We start from the raw sequence: 19,583 nt of genomic DNA, 5'->3' as shown, positions 1-19,583 counted from the left end.
TTTTCCAGAACAAAGTTGAGATCCCATGTTGGTGTAGGAGCTCTTCTAGGTGGTCTAATGTTTTTTGCCCCTCTGAGGAACTGCCTTAGGAGAGGATTTGAAAATAAAGGTGGATTTGTGTTGTAGTGAGCTGAAATAGCTGATGCATGGATCTTAATTGAGGAGAAGGAAAGTCCTTTATGCAACATCTCAGCTAAATACTGCAGAATGTGAGGCATATGAGGCTGAGTTGTGTCTTGGCCTTTAGCTTGGTTCCAAGCAGAAAACCTTTTCCATTTGTCCGAGTAAGCCTTCCTGGTGCTTGGCCTCCTGGCTTCTAGATTAACATCCAGTACTGCTTGTGAAAGAGGTGCAGGTTGGATACTTAATTGATTTGCCATGCAGCCAGGTTTAAGGTTTTGATCTGGCTGTGTAGAATCTGCTTGTTCTGCTGCGTGAGCAAAGAGGTATTTGAGGCAATATCCATGGTGGGCTCTGAGCCATATTCTTCAATAGCGGGTACCAGTGCTGGCGTGGCCAGTCTGGGGTTATGAGAATCATTCAGGGTTTCTCCTTTTTGACCTTCAAAAGTACCTTTGTGAGAATAGGTAATGGAGGAAAGGCATATGCTGTCAGGTTTTTCCAACTGAAGGAGAGAGCGTCCACTTTCCAAGCTTGATGGTGGAATGTCCTTGTACAAAATTTTGTCAGTTGATAGTTTTGAGAACTGGCAAACGGGTCTATATTTGGTAGGCCCCATCTTTGAGTTATCATTATAAATATTTGTGGGTCTAGCTTCCACTCGTGGGACTCTTTGATGTTTCTGCTTAGGTCGTCTGCCAATGTGTTTTTCTGCCCTGGCAGGAATTGAGCTTGTAACTGGACTTGGTAGGCCAGAGCTGTGTTCCTTAAGATTATTGTTTGCCTGCATAGAGGGTAGAAATGTGTGCCCCCTTGTTTGTTTATGTACCACATCACTGTGGTGTTGTCCGTCTTTATTGCAAGTTGTCCAGGATGTAATAGATCCTTGAAGGCTGTCAGAGCTTTCTGTACAGCTAGCATCTCTTTTTGGTTTATGTGCAGATTTCTTTGATCTGCAGTCCATAGGCCTTGAATGCATTGCCCTGCCATGTGTGCCCCCCAGGCATAGTCTGAAACATCTGTTGTGATAGTTTGCCTGGGTGGGGGCAAGGTGAAAGGCTGACCCTTGTTGAGGTGACATGCCTGTGCCAACCATATAAATTCCTGTTGAAGGCAGGGAATGAGAGATATCACTGTGTTCAAGCTGTGGCTGTGCTGAGACCATACGCTTTTTAGGTACCACTGTAATTTCCTCATATGCAGCTTTGCAAATGGTATTATCAGAATGCAAGATGCCATGAACCCCAAAGCCTGCATAATTTTTTCTTGCAGTTAATTGGGTCTTTGTTGCCATTGTCTTGAAATATTGAGTCAGTTGTAATTACTTGTCTGGTGTAAGATAAGCCTTCTGGGCCGTTGTGTCCAAGCTGGCATCCAGGAATGTCATTTTTTGTGAGGGTACTAGTTTTTACTTCTTTTCGTTTACTGTGTACCCCAGACATTTTAGTAGATGCTTCACAAAAGCCAGATGTTGTAGGAGAATGTCTTTTCTTTCTGCTTGGATGAGGCAGTCGTCCAGGTATGGATATATTTGAATTCCATTTTGTCTGCAGTATGCAATTACTAGTGCCAGGCATTTTGTGGATACTCTGGGTGCAGTAGATAAGCCAAAGGGCAGTGCAGAGAATTGATAATGGGTTGAACCTGCAATGAAACGGAGGTATCTTCTGCAACTTTGTCTGATAGGGACATGCAGGTATGCCTCCTTGAGGTCCAACGTTACCAGCCATGCTTCCTTGCCCAACATGGGAAGTAGCTGCTGTAGTGTTAGCATCTTGAATTTGGGAACTTGTAAGTACGTGTTTAGGATTGAAAGGTCCAGAATTTGTCTCCAAGCATTTTCTTTTCTGGGTACTAGGAAGAGTCTTGAGTAAAATCCTTGGCCTTGCTCTTGAGTTGGTACCCTTTGAATGGCTCTCATGGCCATGAGAGCTGTAATTTGTTTTTGAGCCCCTGCACTTTGATTTTGTGGCAGGTTTGGCATTCCTCTTTTTATTGGCAAGGTGTGAAAGAGGAATCTGTATCCTCGTAAAATTATGTCTAGGACCCATTTGTCCTTTGTGACCATGTGCCAGTTGTCTGCAAATAGTGCTAGTTTTCCCCCAGGGGGGGCTGACAAAAGAGCTTTGTTTGGCCAGCTGAGGTGCATGTCATTGAGTTTGCCTTCTGGTGGATTGAGACCTGTCTTCTCCTCCCTTTTGGGTTGGAGTGCCCTAATGGCAAGGTTTATACTGAGCTTGTGGTTGTCCTCTGCCCCGTGGGCGCCTGTATTTACCCCTCTGAGGCCTGTCAGTGGCTGGAAAGGACCAATTTTTTGTTGGCCAGTTTCTGCTGAAGCAAGGGGGTTGTACTTGTAGGAAATCTTTGACTGTCTGCATTGATTTTGCCTTATCTTCCATTTTCTTTAAAACTTCTGCTTTAACACCAAAAAGAACATCCTGCTGTAAGGGAGCATCTAGTAGTTTTGCTTTAACATGATCAGGCAGACTTTGCTCCTTTAACCAGGCATGCCTACGTATAACTGATCCAGTGACAGCTGCTCTGCAGGAGGCCTCTAAAGAATCAAATCCACATTGTAAGGTATGTTTGCCCACCTGTTCGGTGGCGTGCAACAAATCCTGTACTTCTTTCAATTCAGATTGTTGAGGGAGGGTGGTTATCTTTTGTTTTAACTGAGAGATCAGAAATTGCTGATACTTAAGCATATGAAATTGACAGTTTAGTGCTCTCATAGCTGAAGTGGCTGAGGTGTAAACCTTTTCCCCCCATCTGTCTAGTGCTCTTGAATCCCTTTCAGAAGGTACTGCATTTTTAGCCATGGAAGCCTTAGCCCCCTTGGGACCCTGGGAGATAGTCTCTGGGTCAGCTACTGGGCTTTTGTAAAGGAATTTGTGGTAATCAGGTACTTTGTAGTATCTGTCAGGCTTGGCCGGGGCAGGAGGTAGAGAGTCAGGGTTGAAACTGGATTCTAAATAGACATCATCCACAATGTCCAAAACAGGAGGGATGGCTAGGGGTCTGTGTTGGGGGAGTAAAAGAAACTCTCTGAGCCTTTTCTTGGAATCAGAGTAATCCTGACCTTCCCAGAGAAAATGTTCCCTCATAGTGTGTAAAGTTTCCCCAAAAGAGTAATCTTCTGGAGGGGAAGCTGAGGGAATAGAGTCCTCAGCATCAGAATCTTCATAAGAAGAGAAGGAATAGTCTTGGTCCTCAGAGGAATCCGAAGAAATAGACGGTTGTTCAGAGGAAGCAGAATCTTCCTCTTGTCTAGGCCTTTTGTCAGGAGGAGGCTGAGAACCCCTGATAAGAGAAATCAAATCTTCAGCCATCTTGAGCATCTGTTTCTTAGGCATAGGGCCTTGAACAGGAGACTGAAGTGAAGCCTTTTTCGATTTAGGAGTCTTCGACTTGGAAAATGTTTTGACTGTAAGAGTCGTCGGTCTGAAAACGCCTTCAGAAACCGATGGCGTTTCAGAAGCACCGATGTCCTTGGAAGGTACATCGTCGGAAGGGCCTGAAGTAAAAGGCTGCATCGGCCTAGTACATTCCGTCAAAATATCTGTGATGACTGCAGGGTAACACGATGAACATCTTTGCAGTTTTCTGCTGAGACAAGCCCCATTTGGGGCTCCCATTCCTTTCATTTTATTATTAGATTTATTATTCTGTTTCTATTTTATGTTTAAAAATATTTATTTTAATGTTTTATTTCTGTCAGTGTTTACTTAAATTCCTATGTGAAATTCTGCTTGCAGATTTTTTATTTTGTTTTCTGTCTTTGTGAAGGGCTTGTTTTTGCTGTTTCTGAGGTAACTTTCAGTAATTTTCTCAGAAGTGCAGTATGTATGTGTGCTTTTACAGTAGGTCCTGCCTCATGCAGACAAAAACGCAAATTAATAGCACATCTTTTTACTGTCCTTACTCTGCTTTATTTTAATCTTTTGACGTAAAATATTTCTGAATTTGGATTTTGTTAATCATTTATACATTGTTTACTATATGTATGGGGCACTGATCTGTGTGTTTTTAACGTCAGACTGTGATTTTACTGCAGCTTAAGTTATTTGAATGTACTGTGGAGATTTTACTATCTCTGATGAGAAAATATATTTTAAATTGCTGTTAAACTTTAATGTGTGTGTGGCGTTAAATTTTAACCTTGGTTTGCCTCATTGATTGCTTTGGTGTTTCGACCATGTGTCCTGGAAAAATTCAACTTCTGTCAGTTTTTTTGTGATGATAGGACAGTTTGGCAGAGTTTAGTTGTGTGGACATTCTTATTATTAAAAACATTAAGTGCTTACTGTGGTACATTGTCCAGTACTTTCAGTTTGTTATTCTGGTTGATGTTCTCTCTCCTGACTTGTTGGATCCTAGCTTTGGTCCCCCCCCCCCAGTCAAATCTGGTTGCAGCTAAAAGGAGAAAAACTTAAAATATGCCTCAACCTATGGTTAGTAATTCTGTCTGGGCCATAGTCAGCCTGCAGGTCATTTACCTTTTGCCCATTCTCAAATCTCCCTCTAGTGTAGCTTTGCCAGTCACTGTAGAACAGGGTTCAGAGACATCCTGCAGGAATGTTCCAGTACCTGGTGCAGGCATGAGAGCAAATCCTGTAGGTACAGGAGTAAGAAATCCCTTGACAGACATGATACCCTTTTTCCAGATATGTTATCTAGTAGTGAAACTCACAAGAAAAAGAAACAGAAGCTTCATGATACAGATGATAATCAGACTATATCTGATTATATGCTGATGTGGTTTCCTTGGCCACAGGTGTTCTGCAGACATCTAATTATTTTGGTTGTGTTCCCATAAATGTCTCTAGTGCTAATTTGGCTAGAGACCTCTTTGTTTAAGGGAATGATGAGGACTCTGATGAGGACAGTGGTGTGTTCCTAGTTGACCTAGAGTTCACTCGCTCTTATTCTTCAGAAGCTGGGCCTGAGCTTAAGTCCAAACAGGTGTTCACTCTTCCTCAGGTAATTTCTCCTATGCAAAAATATCACTTAATCTAGCAGTCGGGAACCACTGCAAATCTAGTCAGAGTATATGACCATATAGATGCCCAGTTCTGTGGCTTCTGCCCCCCCCCCCCCCCCTTACTGGCCTTGGAAGATGTTTATAGAGCTTCTTGCAGGACACTAGTATCTATTCCAGCAGTCCCTAAAAAGGCTCAGAGAAAATACAAGGTGTACTCTGATATGACAGGTCTCTTTTTCTCATTTGACTGCTGACCCATTGCCTGCTCAAATAAAAAGCCCTTGCCCTCATCTAATCTAATGCCCCTTGATAAAGACTGAAAATGGTTAGATCTTCAGAGCAAAATAATGTCTCTTTCTAGTAATGTGACATTTAGAATGTTAGGTTATCAAGGTTATATGTGAAAACGTATTATACATCCTGCAGACAGTTTGGATGATTTTGCTGCATCCTTAACTGCTAAGCAAAAGTCTTATGTGAATGAAATTGTTTATAATTTGACTCAGCATTTGAAACATGCTTTGATAGGTGCGCTTGAATGTGCAGATACAATCTTGAGAAATGCATCTTCTACTGTTTAAGACTGTATACTTGGTTACATAATCAGGACTTCTGTGATGGTATAAAAACTGAAATTTTGAACGTTCCTTTAAGTTCTGAATTGGTGTTTGGGCCCTCTGTTGCACAGATTTTCAAACGGGGATGATAGAGGCAAATTAATGCATAGGGATAGTTATGTTTCCTGTACCCAGGTTCTTCCCAAATGAGGTCTCTTTCATTAAGGGGCAGAACAAACAAAAATCCCAGTCAACAACAGTCGGGGAGCCAAAAGGAAATGGCAGGAAGATAATTCTCTGTAACCAAACAAGAGGGGTTCCTTTCCAAAAAAAGTCAACCCCCAGCAAAGGGTTGACTGTACCAAGTCACTGAGTACCCTGTCCCTCCACTTGCCCTTCCTTCTCTTTATCCTTCACCCTGGCTCTCTCTCTCAGTCTAAGGAAACAATACGGTCTATGGAAACACCCAAAGTAAAACCATTTATTGTAAAAGCAAAGCTTTCAGGTTAAAAAAAAAAATCTTTACTGCATAAAGACAGCCAATAAATTAATATCATGTGATACAGCTGAGGCTCATTACTTAAGACACAATACTAAAAACTCACAAATCATCATGTTTATATGAAACATTGTATCTAAACACATTACATTAAATTATGTACTTTTAAAGTATTAAACACATCTGTTTCTTCTATCTCTCTCAGCCAATCAAATGGGTTCTAGGATTTCATCCAGTGATCCATCACATGGTAGAAAGCAGGGGTCAAAGAACCAGTGCTTGCAGTACACAAACGCAAAGGATTTCACTCCAGAATCTTGTTGGTACCAAAACAGGAGCACTGCTGGGGCCTTGCCTTAGATTTGTCCTTTCTAAACACCTCGTCAAAGTTCTGAAATTCAAAATGCTTACCTTATATAGTCAGTCCTAGCCTTGCTTCCAGACCACTGTTTTATGGTGACTTGACGACCACTTATCATATTCGTGTTGTTCCCAGTTTCAGGAACTTTTTGAGATTTGCTGTGTCGGGCTTAAATTATCAGTTTTCTGCATTATCCTTGGGAACTATCCATTGCACCTCATGTGTTTATGATTACAGTGGTTGCCTATTACAGAATCCTGGACATTTGCATTTTTTCCATATTTAGACAATTTGTTGATTTGTGCAGATTCTTTACCCATGTGCTTGGAGTCCTTAGACAAGGTCTCATTCCTTTTTTCCTATCTGGCCTTCAAATTAAAACTAATTTTATTTTCTTCACACCCTCTTAACTAATTGTTTTCTTGTGGTGTTTGATAGACACAGTAAAAAGGATGGTCTTTCTGCCAGAAGATGAAGTTCTGACTTATCAGGGCACTTTCTTGGATTTCTCTCTTCTATCTATAGCCTCAGCAGGAGAGTTATTTAAAATTCTAGGCTTCATGGCATCGGTGATCCTCATGATACCACTAACCAGACTACACCCGAGAAAGATTTCAATGGTAATTGAATAATTGTTGGACCCAGCACCTTCATTTCTTGGACTTCATATACTAATACTGGGATTTATGAAATAGGAACTATGGTGCTGGAGTGATCAACTGTCTCTGTATCCAGGGCTCCATTTCTCTTTCTTCAGACTGCAGTCCATACTGTTAAGTTGGACTATTCAGATTTTGCCTGGGGAGCAGTGTCCATGGGAGTTCAGGTGCAAGGCTTGTGGTGACCTCAGGACTCACCAAAGCACATACAACATAAAACCGATCTTTGCAGTGATTTCATGCCTTGAGAGTTCTTCACCACTTGTGGACTCTGGTCTCTCTTCTAGTGGTCACAGACAACACTACTGTGATGTGGTACCTGAAATAGCAAGGGGGGGGGGGGTACCTTCTTTGCTAGTTGGCAGTAATGGCCTGAGAAATGGCTCTACATCTTTTTCTTGTTTCTTCAGGCCTCATATATTCTGTCAGAGCAAAACACAATGGCAGACTAAGCACATCTATTACTAGTGGAAGCTGTTCACATGCTTTAAAAACGGACAACTGAAAAAATTCTGATCAAGACAACCTTGCAATAATGCTTGGAAGACAGATGGTCTGTCATTCCCATGGTCAAGAATGTTCCTGTTTGCATTTTCATCCTTTCCAGTGATTCCCAAGATACTTTTAAAGATTCAGAAAGAATTGCCAAAGATTATTGTGATAACCCCCATCTGGCCCAGGCAAAGTTGGTTCTCCCATGTAATGAAATTGGCCAAGAGCAGTTTATACAAACTTCCTCACAAACTAGATCTGCTCACAAAGCATCAGAGTCAAATGGTACATTTCACTTTAGAGCAATTGCAGCCAACATTGTGGATGATTCAGTTTTGATACCATTTAGGCACTTGTTCCATGGGGATGTGCAGCAGGTATTTAAAGAGCCAAGAAAACCTGCAAGTAGAAAATCTTACATTTACAAGTGGAGCAGGTTTTCTAGGTGGTTCCTAGCCAATAACAGTGATCCTGAAATGGTTTTGTCCCCTGTGGATTTGAAACATTTATGTTTGCCTCTTGGAGATGGTTTGTCATATGCTTCTAGCAAAGTGCATTTTGTAGCCATCACAGCTTGTCTGCCCATGGATTCCCACTCTTTCATATTTTTTTGTGTTCAAACATTTTATAAAAAAAGGAGTGTTGTACATGAGACCTCCTCAAAAGCAAATTATACAACGATCCCCCATTAATATTCCAAAACGTGCACGCTGATTGGTCAGCGTGCACATTGTAAATCAGTTATAGTAATGGGAAAGCCTGGACTTTTTCCATTAGTATAACTCTCTTTTTTACAGCAACGGAGAACGCAAGATCTCTGTTGCTTTTTACACACTGTCTCGCAATGTTAAACGAGTTTAACATAGCGAGACAGCTGTAAAAAAAGTAACTGAGATCGTTCTATGTCTGTGCTTTTTTTAAAGGTGCCTCGCTATGTTAAATGGGTTTAACATAGCGAGACACTTTGTAAAAAGCAACGTAGATCTTGCTTTCTCCGTTGCTTTTGCCCACAGCTCTGATGTACTGCATAAGCATACGCATGCGCAGTACATCAGAACTGTTGCAGAATACCAGACAGCTGCGGAAGGGCAGCAAGGAGGCATTATACAATGCCATTGTTTAAGAAAAATAATTATTTTTTTTCTTAAATAATGTCATTGTATAATAGCAATAACCCACTTCTTTGTGTAGGTAATGCTGGATGCACCCACTGTTGTCTTTGTTTGGCCACTCGGGCTTCACCCAAGTGACCAAAACCACACCAACCATGGGTAAATCCAGCATTACCCACACCCAGGCATAGGTTATTGCTATATTACTCCATCCTGGAATCTCAGCTTTGTTCTTGAAAATTTTACCTTGCCTTCTTTTGAACGTGCCTCTCAGGCTGATTTACAGTTAATTACTTGCAAGACTGTTTTACTCATTGTTATGACATCTGCAAGGTGAGTCTCTTTGCTGCAAGCTCTCATGGTAGGCCAACGATGTCTGATTTATGATAATTTCAGAACTGTGTTGCACACTAATCCATCATTCATGCCTAAAGTTGTTTCTAAATTTACTTTGAATCAAGTTGTCAATCTCCTAGTGTTTTATCCTGTTCCAAAAAACAAGGGTGAAAATATATATATTTTTTTATTTCTCATTTGTTTACCAGGAAAGTCTGGCTTGGAATGAAGCCCATTTTCAGTGGAAGCCCAGGGAGGAACGTTCCACACGCATGTCTTGTACCATGGGAAAAAACTGGAGCACCCAGAGAAAACCCACATGAATGCAGGGAGGACATGCAGACTCCACACAGAAGGCACCTCAGCTGAGAATTGAACCGGAGAACCTCTTGCTGTGAGGCAACAACGCTACTGCTACACCACTGCACCATCCGTATTCTACATACTTTGGATGAGCAGATGTAGCTCAGGTACTACCCTGACAGAACAAAGCCCTTTAGAAATGCTGAACAGCTGTTTGTCTCCTAGAGACAAGGAAAGCTCAACCTCTCTCTAAGCTTACTATTGCATGATGGTTGTCCTTTCCTGTGGTTTTTCTGTTACTCCCACCATGATAAATCTCTTTCAGGCAGAGTTATGGCTTACTTGACTAGAGCCTTATGCTTTTTGGTGGCATATTGGAAAGGGGTAGACTCCAGCAGCATTGTAGAGGCAACCTGATCCTGTATTCATACCTGCACAGTGCACTACAAACTGGATTCCTTTTCAAGGTCCAGAACAGGCTTTGCTAGGACCATTTCACAGGTAATCCTTTTCCTTCCAACACCCAGGCAGGGTAAGCTTTGGTAATCAACCCAAAATGTCACTGAGGCAGTGGGAATGATGATCATTGTAGAGTTCCACAAGTGCTACTTGTAACAGTAGTTCAAATTCCTCACTGCCTCAGTAGTAGCACTCTCCTGCCACCCCTATAATTGTGCATAGTTAAAGCAGGTTACAGCCTCTCTGATTTGATTATTGTTGGATTTGGTTTTTATATGATAATGTGATTGGCTGTGAATTTACTCTTGTTAGATTATTCCGGATTCAGGTACTTTTCTTCTTTGTGGAAACGAAAAAACCTGAAAACTCAGTTCTTGTCACAGCTGAAGGCTTCCCTTTCAGGATATGCTCAGATGGTCATCAGGGAGGTGAATTTGAGCTTTTGAAAGTTGATCATTACTGGGATATTTTGTCAGATAACCCAAAATGTTACTGAGGCAGTGAGTAATTTGAATATCTACTCTCACGGATTAGTAGGAGTTGCTTAACTGTACTTTACAGGCCCTTATTTGTATGATAATATCCTGTTTCTTCCTTCATAAGGATCATCTATCCTTTGGGAGAAAGGCGCTTTTTCTCGCACTGTTTCCTTAGACGAGCCAGTTCACCTCCTTGTTTTCTACAGAATCCCAGGAAGAAATGGCTGTTCATACCCTTTGTCCTGCAAGTCATCTTGAATTCTACAGGGGAGGAGTGCACAAGTTCAGAAAAAGTTTTGAATTTTACTCTCTTGTAAATAGATGGATTTGAGATATTTATACCCATCTGTCAGGTTTAAATTTAAACATCTGCCAACTGTATAAGAAAAAAAATCCTGGCCATCTAAAACATGTTCACTTCACTTTATTATTATAAAATAGTTTAGACCTGGTAAGTAACTTGGCATTAAGAACAGTATTAAGGCTGAGTATGAATTTAGGGCTGCTGATAATTGAAAATATAACCACAAGACCTTTCTCAGATATATCAGAAAACTTAGAAGTACAAGATAGTGCTGCACTAAACTTATTTCTAATGGTACCTCTTTCTCTGAAGCCAAGGACTGTAATATTCTTGCTGACAAATGTTTTGGAGTTATGTTGTTGCTTTTCTCTTGGTACTTCGCTGTTGCAAGGACTATATTACTTCCTGCATTTTTTTTTAAATATTTGACATTTAATATGAATGTGAAACAAAGCCCTTCTGTGATACATTGTTGTTGGAATAGTTCTCATTTGGCCTCTACAGCCTACATACGTTGAAGATATGATTTCCCTTTTCTCCTTTTTATTTCATGAAGGTACTTTCGCTAAGTCAAGTGAAAATAATAAAACTCCACTAAGTGCCATAAAAAGCTGTAGTGCTTTATTGTTGTTTGCACTGAAAGCAGTGAATATATTAGCCAAAACAGGTGTATGTTATCCTTTATGCAGAAATATGCAACTTGATTCTTAAATGTCAAATTAATCATTCCATTTTTTGGCAGCTGTTCTACAGGGTGATAGACGAGAAAGCCAAGCATAGTGAATTATTGCTCCTTGTTGGTATGATCTGTTACACAAGTAAACATTATTGTGCCTTTGGCTATCACACCAAAACGTCAAAGTGGATTCTGTTTGATGATGCCAATGTGAAAGAGGTAAGTTTTGTACATAATTGTGTAATATTGATAAAAATTTAAATTGACAAATTAATCCAAAAGAAAGATGTGTTTTTTTTTTTTTTAATTAATTTGCTAAACTACAAGGAAAGATGCAGGTGGCTAGATAAGGCAGTGTGCTCACCTTCTGTAAACAAAACCATGTGAACTAGTGACCATGGTTTATTAAAGATAAGGCTTTAGAGAGACAGAATGTATCATTGCCTTTTGCTTTTTCTAGAAGATCTAGGTGCTTAGTTCACATTAGTTATACATGCTGGTAGTTTTTCAGTAAGCTTCCAGCGCCATGTTTGATGGAATAATTGCTTTTTATACTGGTTTTAGTTTGCTCTGGATATGCTGTTCACCCCCCTCTCTTTGACTCCACCAGTTATGGCTGCCTGTTTTATCCACGTTAATAAGAACCATTCCCCATCCTGTAACTGTTTGCTTTAGTGTCGTATTATATATTCTCAGTCCTCAGTAATGGCAGTAGCTTCATTGTGCCTTTTGTCCAAACATACTGAGCAGCTTCCAGAGTTTGTCCTGCAAAAAGCATCCTCTCAATTCTGTTTGCCAGCAGATAGAAAGTGAATCCAGATCAAGGATCTAGAAGGATTTACTTTATGACAGAAGATGTGATGAAATACTCTTCACTTACACACATTTGAAAAAGTAGCTGCTTTAAATGCATGCAACATATAATAAGGCTTCGCAGTCTATTGAGTTTAACAGAAGAGGAGAGTCCCACATTTTACCAGAGGAGGTGTCTTCGGCATCTGGAATCTCGACCACGTATTCTTGGCCATTTTAATATAAATGTTGTGCTACAGGTAATGTTTCCACTGCTTAAGTGATTTTTGTTTCTATTTACTTCTCCCAGTTTCCTCCACATGCTGACCATTAAGTCTTCTCCATTTGGGCCGGAGTCCTTCAGTTCCTATTGACAAGTACAGTTCAGGGCAGGATCAATGCAGAGAGGCTGTCATTCAGGCAGACACAATGTTTTTATCCCTTGCCAATAGTCTATGGTAGTGAAGGCAGTCATTCCTGATTGTCCATATACATATTCTTTCCTCCCTCCAACCAGTCATTTCCTTCCAGATTTTGCAGAACTGTGCACTCTTACAGGAGCCAACAATGGTGGCAGAGTACCCATAATGTGTTCTCAGTCCCACTAGTAAGTTCCACAAATCTGGGCCATTAATGGGGAAAGCAGTGGAGTTATCCCAGTCTGTCAAGTGCCTCACACCGATGTGGAGCTGCCACTGGGAGGAGAGCTCTTGTCTATTCAGAGACAGTCATCTGTCAACTCAAATGGAGGAGTTCCCATCTTTAACAAACTTTTGACAGTGTGTGTATTATGATGTAAGCCCTAGTTCTTCAAATGGGTTAGGGGGACATAAGACTTGCATCACATCAGGAACCGCTGTGCCCCGACTTTCTGCAAGTGCACACACCCATGCATCTTTGCCACCAGGTACCACTATGTGAGGTGGTGGACAAACACTTTCCCATGGACCATTCCCTGAATTGCTACCCTTTTTCTGAAAGGTGTATTAGCACCAAACAGCCAAATTCACCACCTTTTGATCCATAATGAGCTCACCCATCCTCTCATGCCAGAGTCTAAAATTGCCTATCCCACTAATTAAACTTGGGTCACCTGTGTCACAATCAAGGCTTTATCCCCTGTACACCATGATGCTGGCTCATTGCTTAAGCGATTTTGTTTTGTGTGGATTACCAGTCCAGTGTAACTCTCCATGTAGTAGGACATTACTTTAATCTTACTTTCAGTGGTTATCTACAGTGATTAGAGTACATGTGCATTCCTCCTGCACCTCTTACTAAAATCAGATACCCATGCATGATGTAAGCATGACCCTATTGGCCCTTGCAGGATGTCCCTGAGTTGAAATTATGAAGTATGCACACTCGTAGGATTTTCATTCTTTCCAAGCATTTGTGCAGATGTTCATCGTGTTACACTGCTGCAGTCATTACACTTGGGTTATCCTGCCGTCAGGTGGTCCCGCAGTCGGCCAGAGTTCCAAAGTCTTGGTCCAGCGTCGGTTGCTGTCACTTCTTCCCTGACGTCAGTGCGCCAGGGGTATATAAGATGCATCAGATGCCATTTTCTTCAGTCTTTCTTGCCGCGTGGTGCCCGAAGCAAAATCAGTTCGCAAGGGCCGGTCGTCCGACTCCTGAGATTTTTGAAGTTGAATTTCAGATCCGAAGTCTTCAATAAAGCTAATTACCCCATTGGGGAAACTTTTTTCTTGCCTCAGACCGATGTCAGAAAAAGTTAATAATTGTATTTCTTGTGGGAAGCAAATACCTCCTAAGGACTTCCACTCTTACTGTATTCCATGCCTAGGCCCTGATCACGATGTCAGTAGTTGTCGGTTTTGTGCCAGATTTAACAAACGCACTATAAAACGATGTTTTAATTTTGCTTTGCACTACTTTGGCCAAAGGTTCAATTATACAATGCCGTCAGAACAACCGATGACCGCAGTTCATAAAAAACATAAGGATAAAGAGAGGCATCCAAGGTCCAAAACCGACGACGAAACCTCTTCTAGGCCAGTCGCCGGTTCTCAGTGAGGTGCTTTCGCAGCCCCTGACACCCGCCACCTCAGAGCCACAGGCCACCTCCGACTCCCACGTGGAGACAACTAGGCCTCTGGAAACTCAAGGTGTTGGGCCTACGGAAACTAATCCCTCAGATGGGTCCGGAGCCGCTGGGCAGGCATTGGCTTCTGAGTGTGTTTTCAGACCTTCACAACTTACCATTAAAGCACCAGCCAAGACAAAGACACCATTAAAGACAAAGAAGCAAGTACAGCATTCCCCTGGACAGTCCTCCATACCTAAGAAATAGATGCTCAAAATGGCCGAATACCTCATTACTCTAATCAGGGGTTCCCATCCCCTCCTGAGAAAAGACCTAGGCAGGATATAGACTATGATTCCTCTGCTCAGGTTTCCATTTCCTCTGATTCCTCTTCAGACCAGGGATACTCTCTACCCCCCTATGAGGACTCTGATGCTGAAGAATCTATCCTTTCAGCCTCTTCTCCTGAGGATTACTCTTTTGGGGAAACTTTACATACCATGAGGGAGCATTTCCATTGAGAAAGTCAGGATTATTCAGAATCCAAGAAAAGGCTCAGGGACTTCCTTTTATTGCCTCAGCACAGGCCCCTTGCTATTCCGCCTGTGTTAGATATTGTGGATGATGTGTTCTCTGAATCCAGCTTCTTTCCTGATTCTTTGCCCCCTGCACCAGCCAAACCAGATAGGTACTATAGAGTCCCTGACTCTCACAAGTTTCTTTATAAAAACCCTTCTTCTGACCCAGAAACCATTTCCCAAAACAAAATTGCTTAAGCAATGAGCCAGCATCATGTTGTACAGGGGATAAAGCCTTGATTGTGACACAGGTGACCTAAGTTTAAGGGGTTAAGGCTTCCATTGCAAAAAATCCAGTCCCCTCTGACAGAGATTCTAGAGCATTGGATAGATGGGGGAAAAAAGTTTACACTTCTGCAACTTTAGCAGTAAGGGCTTTAAATTGCCAGTTTCACATGCTTAAGTACCAACAATATTTAATGACTCAGTTAAAACAGAAAATGCTTACAAGCTCAGAAGCTCCTGACTATAAAGAAATGCAGGATTTATTGCATGCAGTTGAACAGGTGGGAAAACATACTGTGCAACGTGGTTTTGATTCTTTAGAGGCCTCTTGTAGAGCCGCAGTTACAGGTTCTGTGATTCAAAGACATGCTTGGTTAAAAGAACAGAGTTTACCTAATCATGTTAAGGCAAAATTATTGGATGCTCCTTTACAGCATGATACATTGTTTGGTGATAAGGCAGAAGATGTGTTAAAGAAAATGGAGGATAAAGCTAAATCTATGCAAACAGTCAAAGATTTCTTACAGGAACAGCCACCTCGATTTAGCAGAAATTGGCCTACAAAGAATTGGTCCTTTCCAGTGTCAGACAGGCCACAGAGAGGCAGATACAGATGCCCAAGAGGCAGATCTCAACCCCAGGGCTCTAACAGACAACGACAGCGGGGTACCTCAACCCCAAAAGGAGGTGAGGACAAATCTCAACCATACAGGAAACAGTCCCAATGACTTCCCCCTTCATACGCCAAGCACTTCCCTTTTGGCAGCACCCTTAGGGGGAAAACTAGCACTTTTTTATCAAAATTGGCAAACGATCACCCAAGACAAATGGGTTCTGAATATTGTGTCTCAAGGTTACAGGTTCCACTTTCACACTTTACCAAGGCTAAAAGGAATCACAAACCTGCCATAAAATCAATGGTCAGAGGCTCAAAAACAAATATCAGCCCTCATGGACATGAGAGCTATTCAAAAAGTACCACAGCAGGAACAAGAACAACGATTTTACTCAAGACTCTTCCTGGTCCCCAGAAAGGACAAAGCCTGGAGACCCATACTAGACCTTTCACCTCTAAATACTTACCTGGATGTTCCGAAATTCAAAATGTTGACACTACAGCAGCTTCTTCCCATGCTGGGCAAGAGGGCTTGGCTTGTTACTCTGGACCTCAAAGAGGCATACCTGCATGTCCCTATCAGACAAAATTGCAGAAGATACCTCAGATTCAAAGCTTGTACAATGTACTACCAATTCTCTGCACTGCCCTTTGGCTTATCTACTGTGCCCAGGGTCTTTACAAAGTGCTTGGCACCAGTAATTGCATTTTGCAGACAAAAAAGAATTCAGATATATCCATACCTGGACGACTGCCTCATTCAAGCAGAGACAAAGGACATTCTTCTAAAGCATCTGGTGTTTGAAAAAGGTTGCTAATTTCTCTAGGGTACACAGTAAACGAAAAGAAGTCAAAACTAGTGCCCTCACAACAGATAATATTCCTGTGTGCCAGCTTAAATACAACGGTTCAGAAGGCTTATCTCATGCCAGACAAACAAGGACAACTGACTCAATATTTTCAACTAATGGCAAAAAAGTCCCATCTCCCTGCAAGAAAAATTCTGCAGGCCCTGGGGTTCATGGCATCCTGCATACTACTAATTCTATATGCCAGACTGCATATGAGGAAATTACAATGGTACCTAAAAAGTGTTTGGACTCGACACTCTCACAGCTTAGAAGCAGTAATACCAATAATTCCCTGCCTACAACAGAAGTTTCGATGGTGGGCACAGGCATGTCATCTCAACAAGGGTCATCCTTTCACTCTACCCACAGCCAGGCAGACTCTAACAACAGATGCTTTGGACTACGCCTGGGGAGCACACATGGCAGGAAAATGTATTCAGGGCAAGTGGACCACAGACCAAATGCATCTTCACATCAATCAAAAAGAGATGTTGGCTGTTCAAAATGCCCTAACAACTTTCAAGGACCTTCTGCATCCAGGACATTTATTATTAAAGACAGACAACACCGCAATAATGTGGTACATAAACAAGCAAGGGGGCACTCATTCTTGCCCCCTATGCAGGCAAGCCATGACCTTGTGGAACACAGCTCTAACTTATCAAGTCCATCTGCAAGCACAATTTCTGCCAGGAAAGAAAAATACTCTGGCAGATGATCTAAGCAGAAATATCATGGACCCTCATGAATGGAAACTGAATCCACAAATCTTCAGCATGGTAACACAAAAATGGGGATGCCCAGACATAGATCTTTTTGCCTCCCCACTGAATTGCCAACTACAAAAATTCTGCACAAGAACTTATCACACACAAGCATGGAAAGTGGATGCTCTCTCGTTCAGCTGGAAAAGCCTAAAAGTTTATGTCTTCTCACCACTGCCTCTCCTTTCGAAGGTACTCCTAAAAGCCAGACAAGAAAAACCACAGATGATCCTGATTGCTCCAGACTGGCCACGCCAGCACTGCTACCCAACCTTAAAGAACTTAGCTCAAGGCCCACCATGGATTTTGCCTCAATTTCCACACCTTCTGACTCAACAAAACAATCAGATCCTGCACGGTCAGCTCAAAACCCTAAACCTGGCTGCATGGCAGATTCATTAGTCAGACAGGCAACACCTCTCTAAAGCTGTTATGGATGTCATTTTGGAGGCCAGGAGGCCTAGCACCAGGAAATCTTACTCAGAAAAATGGAAGAGATTCTGCGCCTGGAACCAGGCTCAAAACCTTGACCCTCTTGTCCCAAACATTTCTCAGATTTTGCAATACTTAACTGAGATGCTGGTCTATCCTTCTCATCAATTAAGATCCACGCCTCTGCCATTTCAGCACATTACAACACGGATCCTCCTTTATTCTCTCATCCCTTGCTAAAGCAGTACCTCAGAGGGGCTAAAAACATAAGACCGCCCCGGAAAGCACCAACACCAACTTGGGACCTCAATTTTGTTTTGGAAAAACTGACCATGCCACCTTTTGAGCCAGCCAATACAGCCAATCTAAAATTTTTATCATGGAAAACAACTCTGCTCCTGGCAGTAACTTCAGCACGAAGAGTCTCAGAGCTACAGGCATTAATGACAGTGGAACCTTTTATAATTTTTCATCAAGACAGGGTTTCTTTAAGGACAAAACCCTACCTTTATGCCAAAGGTGGTATCTAGCGTGGCTCTTAACCAAACCATCCATTTGCCAACTTTTTATCCAAACCCCCAGAATAAAGGTGATAAACTTCTGCACTCTTTGGACATACACAGGCAGCTATGCTTCTCCTTGGACAAAACAAAAGCTTTCAGGAAAACTGAGCAACTGTTTGTAGCATATGCTGCAGGATCACAGGGCAAGCCTATTTCAAAGCAGACTATCTCCAAATGGACAGGACACTGTATTCGTTACTGCTACACATAGCATGGGAAATCTGTCCCTAATAACATTAGGCCACATTCTACCAGAACAACAGCACTTCAACAGCCTTTCTCAGAGGAGTAGCAACCAAGGAACATTTGGAGGCTGCAACTTGGAGTTCAGTGCACACCTTTACCAAGCAGTTACCACTTGCCTCTTTACTCTAAATCCAGAGCAGGATTTGCCACTGCAGTTCTACAGGGCCTCGTAGCCAATCCTAACTCTTTATAGACCAGCCACCCAACCTCAGCTTTGGGATTCTACCCAAGTGTAATGACTGCAGCAGTGTAACACGATGAACATAGTACAGTTTTGTACCTACCATAAATGTAGATGTTATGTGTTCACACTGCTGCAGTCCAGGTTACCCTCCCTCCATCCCCTCTGTCCTAGCTGGACTCATCTTTACCTTTCTATCCTATACAACCTTTGTGGTGTATTTGCTTGTAACTGAAGGTATTGTTTTTATTCTATATATATGTTTTATTAGCAATATGTATTGCCTACCTATTTGGGGGCACCTGACATCTGGGGCAAGAAAAACTGAAGAAACTGGCGTCGGTTGCATCTTATATACCCCTGGCGCACTGACGTCAGGGAAGAAGCAACAGCAACTGACGCCAGACCAAGACTTTGGAACTCTGGCCAACTGCGGGACCGCCTGATGGCAGGATAACCCAAGTGTAATGACTGCAGCTGTGTGAACACTCGAACATCTACATTTATGGTAGGTACAAAACTGTACTTTTGACTACGTTACTGGAAAGCTACTGTTTTTGATGCTTAAAAGTATAAACCATTCAAGCTTACTTGCCATTAGCAGATCTCAAGTTGGAACCATAACAGTATCTACCATTTTGCTAAGGCTACAGGACAGTACAAATGTTTTTGCTTGCATTTTCACTTTTATGTAGTGTCTTTCAGCTTTTCCCGGTTAGGGGTCGCCACAGCGGAACTCCGGTCCGCTAATGATTGGTAGTTGATTTTTACGTGCCGAGTTACCAGCCATGATGCACAACCTTCAACGAAGTTATGCCTATTCATGCATGTCTCCACGCAGAAGACGCTCTAGCTGAGAATCGAACCGGACAGCATCTTACTGTGAGGCGACAATGCTACCGCAGCACCACCACAGCGGATTGCATTTTCACTTTTCTGCTATAACTTAT

General features: G+C 42.0%; 1 protein-coding gene across 2 annotated transcripts in view; it reads left to right on the top strand.

Moving 5' to 3' along the window:
* The window catches only part of USP53 (ubiquitin specific peptidase 53), a 1,362,943-nt gene that overhangs the window by 718,571 nt on the left and 624,789 nt on the right, over positions 1–19,583 (top strand). For both annotated transcript variants that reach the window (XM_044061652.1, XM_044061653.1), the window contains exon 9: positions 11,405–11,557. In XM_044061652.1, the coding sequence (XP_043917587.1) occupies positions 11,405–11,557 (153 nt within the window). The remainder of the gene's footprint in view (positions 1–11,404; positions 11,558–19,583) is intronic.

Source organism: Protopterus annectens, chromosome 2.part0 (genome assembly GCF_019279795.1).
Source record: "Protopterus annectens isolate FY-2018-M chromosome 2.part0, PAN1.0, whole genome shotgun sequence".
NCBI classification, from domain to species: domain Eukaryota; kingdom Metazoa; phylum Chordata; order Ceratodontiformes; family Protopteridae; genus Protopterus; species Protopterus annectens.
This window is presented reverse-complemented; position numbering and strand designations above follow the sequence as displayed.